A 12,806-nucleotide genomic window follows, 5' to 3' on the forward strand; every position below is an offset into this window, starting at 1 on the left:
TAAGCTTCAGTTTCACGTAAAGCTTAAAAACAGTGAGATATCACTATATGAAGCATTCTTCCTTTATTCTAGAACATGAGATCTTGAATTACACAGTGACCAACGTAAGTGAATCAAAATCATATGTCTTATGCAAAATCTGAACACAAAATTTAAAGTGATGTGTTCATTCAGTTTATTACATGGTCTAAGGAATACCTATCACCAGGTCCAAAGGGCCTAGTGTTGTGTTTTAAGTTAAGGGTTCAAAGTGCTTATCCACTGAGCCTTAAGCTGGCTGTGGGGGCTCTATGAAGTTAGTTTCTACATTTTTCTAAATTAAATGGACTCAGGGCAATCTGAAAAGTTGTTTTTAGTTTAAAAAAAATCAAAGAGGGCCCTCAGTGCACCAGTCTTCCAAACTATGGCTGCAGGCAGGCTACAGGGCTTTCTAACATAAAGACACTTGTAGGTAGCAAAAATTGAATACATGAACATTCAAGAGTATTTTTTCCAAGGCAATTAAAATTTTCCTGCTCTTAAACAAACCACATCAGCTTTAATTGGATACAACTTTTTCAGTTTTGCTTTGAAGGGTATGACCTTAATCTCATAAGCTTATGCTCCAAGGTAGATTTCAAAGTTAGCAGAATAATGTCTAGGTACATGATAACAGTTGCAGAAAACAGAAAGATACAAGTTATATACATGTACACACATCTAGCTTCTAGATGATGCATTGGTAAACTTATTTATTAGTACAAGAAAAGGTCAAAAACCTTCTCCCACTTATCTGCAGCAAAAAACACTTAATATAACCTTCTCATGTCTGATCTGCCAGCATCACTATGAAAGCCCAGATGCTTTCTAATACATCTCATTACTTTGTGTTCACTTTGGAGAACATAGGCTAAAATAATAATGTCATTTTGCTGGCTTACAGTCTGTTGTAGAGAAGGTTAAGTTGGTCAGAAAAATATATAGCTACTAAATAAAAGTGCAGTATACAGGGAAATCAAGAGTACATGTGGAAACACAGAAGAAAGATCCCCAGGATGTCTCAGCTTGGCTCTGTCGCTCACCCACTAGCTGGCGAGTTTCCATCTGATAACTTTTAGTTTCCTTCAGCTTCTCATCTGGAAAACTATATTACCAAATATCTTAAAGAGATGATACATGAATTTTGTTTAATACCTTAAGGCATGATGTAAAGAGTGGCTGGACTTCCCCTTCTCCTTAGATATGGACAATATAATTACTTCATCTTTTCTAGGTGAGTTTTCAGAAGCATACTTAACTATTAGGGTAAAACTATAGGGGATGGTTGGGATGGGACTACTTTTTGTGCAAATGCCAGAAAACCAGAGTTGGTTCTTTTTATGAATATTCTTTTTAAATTTAAATAATCAAGACCTTCTAGTTTATGTTTTAGCCAAGTTATAAAGAGTTAAATTGGATCTGGAAGAATGTATGAGCATGGTTAACTCAATAGTTGTAATATAATTCTAGTATGGAAACATTTACTATCCTTGGGTTCCATTGTTTACAAATCATCATGCAATCAAAGCAGATCGGAATCACAAAGGCTGAGCAAGTGAAAACTTGTGGTATTAATGAATGAGTTTAACCTGTGGCCCAATACCATCACCTCTAAGCATTCTGCATGATTTACTGTACCAGAGTTAGCAGTAATTATCCTGCAAGAATGTGCTTCAAGAAATAAGTAAGTAACTCTTCCCTGAGACATGATTGAGAGAGATGTCCAATAGCACCAATAGCATGAGCTCACATTTTTGAACAACGACTTTTGAGAGCAGGCACTTAACCAAGAATTGGCATGGTGGATTTGACTACATGCTATATAAGAAATCATTAGACCACATGCAGGGATAGTATAAAATTGTGGCTCATACACGGAGCCTGTTTCTTTCTAGCTGTGTGACACTGAATTAGTTATGGAATTTTAGTGTGATTGTCTATGTACAAATTCGTATGTGTGTATCTGTGCACATACATGTACATGTGCATGCATACTGTGATAAGAAGTAAGCCTTGGGTGTTCTGTTCCAGGACTGTCCATATTGTTATTTTGAGACAGGGCCTCTTTATTGGCATGGGACTTGCCAAATGGTCTAGGCTGGGCTGGTCAGGAAGTGAACCCCAAGGACACTGATGTCAGAGCCTTCAGAGCCCTGCTATTGGTTGCTCATGTCACCACACCTAGCTTTTTTGTGCGGTTTCTGAGGCTTGGACATAGGTCCACATATTATAAGGTAATCAGTTTGCCAACTGAGCTTCTCCCCAATGTCTCATTACAGAACTTCTCCATATCCCAGCTTTTCTCATTAGTAAATTCACGTCAACTATACTGGCTATTCATAAAGCTTTAAAAGTATTAAATAAGTAAATGATTCTACTCTTGTGTTTTTATAGTAAGAATCTAGGGGCTGGCAAGATGGCTCATTGCATAAAGATACTTGTTGCCAAGCCTGACAACCAGATATTTCCCCAAGGACTAAATAATAGAAAGAGAGAACTAACTGCTGCTGGTTGTCCTCTGACCACTTGAGTGCTATAGAATGTACACACGTGCACACTCGCGCACGTGCACACGCGCGCGCGCGCGCACACACACACACACACACACACACACACACACACACACACACTAATTAAATAAGATAATTTTTAAGAACAGTCTAAAATAGACATTTCAATTTTTATGTGATTCTTTTTTGATATCCTTTTGGGGAAAAAGCATGGTAGAGATTCATTGGGAAAGGAGGGGTATTGGCCTAAAGTTATCTTGACATAAAAATAGTACTGGAAGTGTACAACATGATTGAGATAAACAAAACAGTTCTTCACAGACTATTAGTACTTGTGGATTTGCTGTGGTTGATTTTGTGAGAGAACTCAATACCTCAGATCTAGCTTAGTGTATTGGCTGACTCAGGGATGTCACATCTGAGCAAAGGGGCACATCAATACTGCAAATGTACCTGAAAACTTGGCAGATCCAGTCTGTCCATGCAGTTTTTGATTCATCATTTCTTGGTTTTTCTCTTTGGCTCACAGTTGACTTGAGACCCTAGTGTTGGCAAAGCTCTGTTGCATTTCTTTAAACCCAAGATACATGTGGGGCTTTCAGGGCTATGCCTATCAAACAGTTGCAGCCATAGCCAATTGAGAAACACCCTGAGTAGGTAACCTATGGTTTTTGAAACTTCCAAGTGATTCTGTTACTGCAGATTGTCAAAATTTGGAGTCATCCCATATCTAACAAGATAGCTCAACCTCAGAAACAGAAACAAATTCACCCCTTCTTCACATCTCCTCTCCTGCCTTTCCAGCCACAGTACTAATACCTGTAACCACTAAGCTACCATCCTGTGTGTTCTTTTCATTTCTTATTTCCCTAGTCTAGAATATCTATGAGGTCAGAGTGATTTTTTAAAGTTAATAGTGTCTTTTTTGAAACTATCTGATGGGTCTAGATTCCTAAGGAAAATTCTGATCCTTATGTCTAACTCTAAATTTTATCTCTGGGGTTTCCTTAATCACCCTTGGATCTAGCTTCGCTGGTCTCCTTCCCTCTATCAAACATGACAAGCACACTGCTCCTACCCTGCATTCTTTGTTTTCACTGACCCTATGGCATAGACTTGTCTTGGTTCAGGTTTCTATTGCAGATATAAAATACCACCATACCCAAAACCAACTTAAGGAGAAGGGGTTTTATTTCAGCTTACAATTCTCAGATCATATTCATCACTGAGAGAATTCAAGGCAGAGACACAGGGAAAGGTCCTGGAGACAGGAACTGAAGCAGAAGTCATGAAGGGATGTTGCTTTCTCCCCATAGTTTGCTCCCCATAGCTTACTTAATCTGGCATCTTTTTGTTTGTTTGTTATTTTTGTTGCTGTTATTGTTTTGAAGAACGGGTTCCTCTACATAGCCCTGGCTGTCCTGGAACTCACTCTGTAGAACAGTCTGGCCTTGAACTCAGAGAGATCTGCCTGCCTCTGCTTCTGAGTGCTAGAATTAATAGTATTCACCACTACCACCCAGCAACATTTTTTTTTTCAAGACAGGTTTTCTCTGTGTAATAGCCCTGACTGTCCTGGAACTTGCTTTGTAGACCAGCTTGGTCTTGAACTCACAGAGATCCACCTGCCTCTGCCTCACACATGCTGGGATTAAAGGTGCACACCACTGTGCCTGGATTTAACCTTCATTCTTACACACCCCAGGACTACCTGCCAAGGGGTGGAACCAGCTGGGCACTCCTATATCAACCATCAACTGAGAAAATACTGCACAGGTTTATGTACAGGTCAGTCTGATGGAGGCATCTCCCAAATTTAGGGTCCCACTTCCAGAACAATTCTAGCTTATATCAAGTTGACGTAAACTCAGCCAACACAATCCTATTTATTTCTTTCCAATGACTACTTAATAGTTATCTAATAAGAGAAGCACACTGAATTAGTAGCCTGTCATCCATCATTCTTGGTCCCTTGATGCATCTTGTTTTGCACTCTAGCACACTGTAGGGATTGGAAGACCTTAAAAATCAATTAATGTTTAGACAACATGGTTCTCATATGAGTTCTGGTCAGCTAAAATATGGCTGACATGAGACACATGGGAGGACCATGAGTCAGTTAATGTTGGTTGACACAGGATGTATGGACAACCAAGAAGTATAAAACAGTGATATAATCTGTTTATAGCTCTATTTCTGACAAATGTCACGTTTGTTTCATTTTGTGTAAACATGGTCTTAAGATCAGAAGTAAGGAATTTCTATTTCTGCCACTGTCAAGAAGCCTGTGTAGGCCAGTATTCTCTTAACAATGGCCTGAGTTCTAGTCTGAGTGTGTACTTGTTATGTGTAGGTGTGTGCTTGGGGCCCTGCTATTAACGGCTTGCTTGTCTGTGGATCTTACCTGCCTGTGAGTCCTTGAACTTTCTTCAACCTCCAAGGTTCATGTGACCATTCCCTATTCCTAGCATTGGATACCGGACCACATTCACTGAATTCAATACTATGTATTACACATTTACACTCTGCCTCATATTTTCTAATATAAAATGCACAGCCCATAATGAACTTTTCTTTTTTGTTTTCTTTTTCTTCCCAACCCTCACCTATGAATATTCCAATTATAAACCCAGTCTTACCATCAACCATAGCTGAAAACTCAGTGACTGTGGCATCAGTACTATCCCTGTGTTGTTGGAAATTGTTGTCAAGTTTGAAGGATTGATTTTTGTTGTTGTTGTTGCTTTTTTTTTGAGATATGGTCTCATGTTTTCTATACTTCACACTGGCCTCCATTTCACTATGCAGCCAAAGTTGGTTTTAAATTAGGGATCATCCTGCCTCAATCTCCTAAGTGCTAGAATCACAGGTGTTTGTCAACATACCTGGCTTTGTCCATAGTTATGCTAGCTACTGATGACCCAGTCTCAGCTTATGGGAACTTTCTCCTACATTGTCACTGAAAATCACACTGTGAAAAAAGGGATTATTGAGGAGAGCCATCACTCAGGACATCTTGTGCTTAACTGACAGTCACATGAGCAGTTCTACATACCAGGTTATGTGTCTTACTTCCAAGTCTTGAATCTTTTTGACAGAAAAAAATCTTTACGGTGTGTCTACAAGGTGCATGAAGACAAGACCATGGAATGGAGAACTGAGATGGCCTTGTCTAACTCATCATCCCCAAGGCCTCAATGTTGTCCTTGTCAGACAGAACAATCATCCTCTCTCAGAGCCACTGTCATCAAGGCTAAGAACGTGAGCATATTGGTAAGATAGAGAACCAGGGAAGAAGGATGGTGGCCATTGGACATCACCTTTGCAGCTGCCTGAAAATAACTCAAATATTAAGCATTGGAGAGCCGGCACAGTGAGCCCTTTCTACTGTGCTTCAAAGAAGATGGCAGTTTCCTTGGTCGTAAATCAGAGGATTAAATAGGCACAATACCTCTTCACTCTTGATTCCTAAGGTGACCCTTAGTATCCTGAAGACATACTATTAAGATACATTACCTCAGGGGCTAGCAAGCTAGCAATATTGCTAGCTACACTTATTATTTTATTCCTTCTTTGGGCATCATCCATTTATTGAATTTTTGCTACAGGCAGGCACTCAGTTAGGTGCTGGGGTGTTGTTAGGAATCAATTAGGCATGGTCCTTTCCCTAAGGGAATTGGTAAACTAGCAGGAGCCATATCATATGGCTGTCTGAGCTACATATGTGCAATTCAGAAGTAAATGTGATACAAGGAGAGTGAGAAACGCAAGGAGCTGACCCCACCCCAGGACACACTCAGAAAGCAGAACAATGGCTAGAAATGAAGAGGGAAACGAGAGAAAAGGAAGACCGAGACGAGCAACACAGTGGGAACAAGCACAGTGTCTTCAACCAAGCAAGGGTGTCATGTGGCTGACACCTTGAAAAAGGGGGACCAAGCAAGTTAATCTAGGTCAGAGGAAAGGGGATGTCAAGCAAACCATATAGGTTTTGATAAAATGTTGGGCATTGAGGATGCAGAGATGGTTTCAGTGAGTAAAAGCCCTTACATGTACATGATACATATAAGCTCACACAGGCTTTCATACTAAACATGAATAAAAATAAATTTTAAAATGTTGATTCTTCTTTATGCATATTTGTGTGTGTATGTGTGCGTGTGTGTGTGTGTGTGTGTGTGTGTGTGTGTGTGTGTGTGTGTGTGTGTATTTCATGCATGTTGGTGTGCAGGTGTACTTTGTCAGCACCTTCACCTGTAGGAGCCAGAGGTCAATGCCAGACATCATCCTCTGTTGTGCTCTATTTTATTTTTTTTCAAGGCAGGGTCTCTCCAAGAACCTGAAGCTTGTTGCTTTCAGCTGGACTGACGGCCAGCAGGCCCCAGGAATCAGCACTTCATCAGCATTGTGTTACAGACATGCAGTGCTATATCCAGCATTTATATGAGTGTTGAAGATTTGAACTCTGGTCCTTTCATGGTGGGGCAAGTACTATACCCACTGAGCAATCTTCCCTTCCCAAAATGTGATTCTTTACCTGAGAAAAATGGGTAGCTTTTGCATGATCTCAGACAGGGAAAGCACTTGATCTGATTGAGATCGTCAGAAACCAGCTCACTCAATGTGCTGCATGCAAAATGGACTGGAGGTTCCAGGAAAAGGAGAAAGGCCAGACCAGAGCCTCTGCAGCTCCCCAGTGAGCAGAGCAAGTGGCTTTCATTACTGGTAGAGCTGGGAAGGAGTGTTAGGAAAGTTGACTGAGCGGCCAAGCAATAAGAAAAGTGAACGTGGAGGCTCAAGACAGCTGGACTGGTTTTTGCATCTCATTTTGAAAATTAGTTTGTATTTTCATTGCTGCAATGCAGATTTTGCCCCCAATTTACGTTTAACAACACCCCCAAGCACATTTCTTTGGTAGAGAGTTGCCATAATTTGCATTCCATTTCTGCAAAATTCCATTCAATTTGCTTGTGAATGAGGTCCAACAGGTGTGCTCCGATCATCTCTGTGCATCCTGAGACAGCCCACCCTGGAGTCCTTGGTTAACCCCCAGAGAGTTTGGAAAATAGTGATCAGAGGAAAATACCAATATCCATTGTACTGAGTTGCAGTGAGACACCCTGCAATAACTGGACTAGTGATCAGAAAACAGCAGATCTGGCCTGCTGAAGTCCTCCAACCATAAGATCCTGGGAAAAAGCCATCTGTTTTTTGTAAAATATTACACATATTATGAATGAAAAAAAAATGTTTCCCAAGTGACCATCTTAAGACAACTATGAAAAGCCAAAGAATTTCTTCCTATTCATATCTTACTGAAATTGTATTTGCACTAAGTAATTGTTAAGGGTTTTCTAAATGTGTGATAGGTTGTGACAAACTTGATTCTGACAAACTTGATTCACCTATCAATTTCCAAGCTGGCAAGATGGCTTAGTGGGAAAATGGGTAAGCATGCTTGATGCCAGCCCTGAGGAACTGAATTCAAATCCCCAGAACTTATATTGTTGAAGACTAACAACTCCATAAGTTTTGCACCAACCTCCACATGCATACCCTGTACTGAACACTACACACACGCGCGCGCACACACACACACACACACACAATGAATGGATATAATGAAAATAAAAATACTGTTTTAAAGTACTTTAAAATGGCACTTATTTCTGTGAAAACCAAGGGAAAGTAGCAAACAAATATTTAAAAAGCAGAAACAGTTGGGAAGTTGAGTATAAAACCCAAAGTCAAGAAATACCGAAGGACTAAGATTACTGTCACAGAGCTAAGTAAAGGAAAGGGGTTCCTGTCTTTTCAGGTCAACTGGGTTCTTTGACGCTTTAAAAATGTGTTGTCCCGCTCTAGTTCTACTCTGCTGTCCCAAGGTGGCATGTGAGGTGGCACTTGCAGAAGCACAGAGAGGAGGCACCAGATGAAAGAGCCACAGAAGCACAAGGAGTTCTCAGCTGCTTATGTCAGTTCAGGCAGAGTTGACCTTGGGGACTTGGCTGTTGAACAGGCCTAAATGTAAGATCCTTGTATAAGTTCACCTTATACATGCATTGACTTGAAATGTGGGAGTCCCAATGCTGCCAGTGAATAAACAAATCTCGAGTTTAAAATGTTAACCACAGCAACAATGAAAATTAACCACGATCTTATTTCATTCCTGGATTTCCACTTGTAGACATAATGGAGTAACCCCAAAGACACCCACTTCCTAACCAGGAATAAATATTAAAGAAAATGCAGAATAAGATAATTTGCCCAGTACAGTGATGCACAACTGCTATCTCAGCATTCTGGACACAGGGGCTAGTGTATCCAACGTCTGAAGCCAGACGGGCCAACATAATGAGGCCCTGCCTCAGTGACAACAATGAGGGAGTTTTCTAGAAAACATGAAAGAAGCAGCACAGAAGTCAAAACTTAAACTATGCTGAAAAGAGATGCTCACTGAGAAGAGCCTGGCTTTCCTCGTGTCACCTGGCTCAGTTTCCTGATATTTGTTCATTGGCAGAAGGGGACATGAACTTGGCAGGTACATGAGTCTGTAGCATGGAGTCTAGGGAAGACAACATATGTCATTAGCAATGTGTGAACTAAAAATTTACAGAAGAAATAGTAATGCATGTCCCATACATTTAATAAAGATATTAAGAATAGTATCAATTTCATGTTGGTAAGTGAAACAAAAATAAACAGTTCCTAATGGCAACATAACAAAAGTGAGACAAAAAGAAACAGAAAACTCAGTCTTCTTTTTAAAAAAAATTATCTCAAATAAAATCCTAGGTTCATATTGCTCTACCAGAGACTTCCTTGAAATGTTTTTAAAAGAAAACATTAGTTGTGTGTGAGTAAAAGAAGGAATAGATACACGTACCTCTAAAGGAGAAAATAAAGGAGACAAAGTGTAATCATTTTCAAGTTTCATTTCAAAAGTTTAACAATTTAACCTATTTTTTTTATTTATGAGCATCTTTAAAAATATTTGTGTGCATATTCACATGTGCCCATGTGCATGGACCTGTGTGTATAGGTACATATGCATACATGTACGTTCATGTATAAACAAGCCAGGAGGCAACATTTGCTTTTTTTTTTCAAACACTCCTATCTTTATTTTTTGAGAAAGACAAACTTGATATGATAAGACTTACTTCTAGTTCCAAGGATCCTCCAGTATTGGGACGCAGGCACATGCTACTGCCCTAGGCTTCTCTGAGTGTATACCAGGGACCAAACTCAGGCCTTTAAGCCTGCCTGCTAAGCCCTCTATCAGTTGAGACATTTATCAGAGTACATTTATAATATTAAGAATATATCTCTCTTAGGAAATGAGTAATGGAACTAACTTGATCTATCTGCAAATAACATCATTCCCAGTAAAATAGAGAATTTTCTTTACTGGGATCTAGAAACATCACATATTTACATTAACACCACATTGTACTAGAGCCTGGGCCAGCACAATAATAATGCAAGTCAGAAAAAAAGGATTAAAAAAGATGAAATGTCACTGTCATAATTTATAGGCACATGACTTTACGCACTGGGTTCTAAAAGATAGAAACTTGTAGAATTAGCAATTGAACTCATAAAGGTCAATGGACATAAAACCAATATGTCATGCATGTAAATTAAGAAAAACTAAGAAAGTCTCTAAGTTTACAAAGATCATTTTTCAAACTACAAAGACTTACTTAAAGTTCACAAACCATGTTAATTGTTTGACCGCAACTCCCACACTAATCCCTGCTTGCACTTGGACATTAAGACATTTCCAAGATGTTGCTGGCTGTATAGTCTCCCCAGGGTCAGTGAGGAAAACAAGCAAATCAGGGAAAGCATCAGTTTTCTGACCTGGGCATCTAGGTGACCAAAGTAGGGGATCTGACTCAAGTAGGGGATCAAAGATAGCAGCTGGATTAATCTACAGCAAACCCAAAATCAGAAAGAGAAAATGCTGACTATGGTCTGTCACCAGAGAAGGAAGAATGATTAGAAAAGAGAGCTCATGCACCCTTGCCTCATGTTTACTGAATGTCACACCTGTATTCCAAAAGTGTGTTATAAATGAGGCCATGCACAGAATTAACAACATGGACAGTACTGAACACCGGAAATGTTGACCATTCGGTATTAACTTGAATCTTTTCATGTACACTGTTGACAGTACACTATTTAATTTTCTACACATCTGCAAGTATTTATAAAAACTACAATACCTCACATAGGATGGAATGCCCATATTCCAGTATTGTTTTTTTCACATTAACATTTAAATCCTTATAGCATGCATTCAGCAATTCTCTTTTCTTCTCCTTCTTACATCCCCTCAACTCAACACTCAATTCCTCTTCATCATCTCCTTGACACCTAAATAAAACAGTGGACCTGTTTTCATTTTAGCTTGCATTTGTATGTACTTTGAATGGTTTTACTCCTATTATCAATCAGAGAGAGAACGCACCACAGTGGTTGTGGTAGTGGTACTAAATGCTAGCTGTAAGTTTCCACCTAGTGCTTGTAACCATTCCAGACCTCCCAAGATCATCAACCTTCCAAGACTCTGTGACACATTTCCTCATTAACATCTGCCTTTTTTTTCTTGAGACCATATCAAGAATTCTGTTTTTGCCAAATTACAGCTGTTCACTTTCTAAATCCAGGCAGCCTGAATATCATTTCCCAACTGCATATTGTTCTAATATCACTGTGTATAATTTTGGATTTATAATGAAACTCTCATGGATTTTTTTCTTCATAAAATATATTTATGATCCTTAACTTACATCAGCACTGGTCCAAGATCTTCCAAAAGGAGTTTAAACAGCTATATAGGAAAAAAATGGATCTTTTTCCCAAAAATTCACTATGTGGCCAGTATTGTGGCACTTTCCCCGACCTGGACATTCCCTCATAGAGGGCAAGGGTTGGAGGATTAGACCCTCACCTCAATGCCCAAAAGCTACCTCTTCCCTGCCTCACCAAGTTCTGCATAATCCTGTCCCAGTTGCTGTAGTTTCTAGAAGTGCTGGAGAAGATATAAAGGTCAAAATTTAACTGAGGGGACACGTCATGTCTACACCTTTTTGAGGTTATCACCCATGCTGGGGTGAGCTCTCCAGTGATCCAGCTACTAGGGTTTCTCTAAACTCCCATAGGTACCTGCTTACTTATGTTCTTGTAAGTAATCCCCAACATCTCACTGATTCACTAAGGCAAGCTTAGATGAAATAATTTCATCGGTATGTCCTTAGCACCCTATCTGAAGTCAACAGATATTTTGTTAATGTCTCTCCAATAAAACTACATGGTAACCAGGCAATTTAGGCTTCGCTGCATGCAGTGGGATGGGAAGTGAGCAAGGTGGAAAGGAAATGGGCTCTAAATTACCCATCTGTAAATTTTAATTCCACTCCTTCTCATCAAACCTGCCATTCAGGGCTGGAGAGTCCTCACTACCCCAGTTCCAGCTTCTGCTTACTGCTCAGGAAAATTAGCAGACACATATTAGAGTATATAGTCATGACACACAACAAGGATGGATGGCTAATAATTTGTTTCCTCTGAGGGGAGAAGAATACTCAGAAGGTCAAGGGGAAAAAAAGCTTCTAGTACTTGACTTCTCCAAGAAAACCACAAAACAACAACCCATTAAAACCTCAAGATCCATGTGTAGAGACAATATATATATATATATATATATATATATATATATATATATATATATCTTGCATCATGAGACCTGATTCCCCAGGTCTGCAACTTACCTCCACTAGTTTATTGGCATGTTCACGGAAAACCTGGGCATACTCCTTCACTTCCTTTTCATTTCCACTCTTGGCAGCCTCAATGAGAACCAGCAAAGGGACATTGGTTTCCAAGAAAGAATCAGATATGTGATCCATCACGGCTTTCCGAAGCTACAATTAGAAACAAAAGCAGAAGGACATTAAGGAATACAATTGGCAATCTTTTCCTAAATAACTGTCAAGCTTTCATTACAATGTAAACAATGGTGATAGTTTTAATTGACAACTTGACACAACTTAGAATCTGCTGAGAAAATTTTCTCAATGGGAGATTGCCTCGATCAGGGTAGCTTGTGGGGACATACGGGGTGGGGGGGGAATTGATTGAGTTTACTAATATGAAAGGACCCAAGCTACCAAAGGCAGCACTATTCCCTAGGCAGGAAATTCTAGATGATATAAGTGTGGAGAGAGATGCTGAGCACTAAGAAACATCCAAACATTCATCCTCTCTCTG

The 12,806-nt window shown here is 39.6% G+C and overlaps 1 protein-coding gene across 5 annotated transcripts in view; it reads right to left on the bottom strand.

The window, feature by feature from the left end:
- Nucleotides 1-12,806, bottom strand: part of Ctnna2 (catenin alpha 2) — a 1,115,196-nt gene that overhangs the window by 225,361 nt on the left and 877,029 nt on the right. For all 5 annotated transcript variants that reach the window (XM_027429452.2, XM_035448606.1, XM_027429453.2 and 2 more), the window contains one exon: nt 12,308-12,460. In XM_027429452.2, coding sequence (XP_027285253.1) covers nt 12,308-12,460 — 153 coding nt within the window. The remainder of the gene's footprint in view (nt 1-12,307; nt 12,461-12,806) is intronic.

The sequence above is a fragment of the Cricetulus griseus genome, chromosome 8, assembly GCF_003668045.3.
Source record: "Cricetulus griseus strain 17A/GY chromosome 8, alternate assembly CriGri-PICRH-1.0, whole genome shotgun sequence".
In the NCBI taxonomy this organism is placed as follows: Eukaryota; Metazoa; Chordata; class Mammalia; order Rodentia; family Cricetidae; genus Cricetulus; species Cricetulus griseus.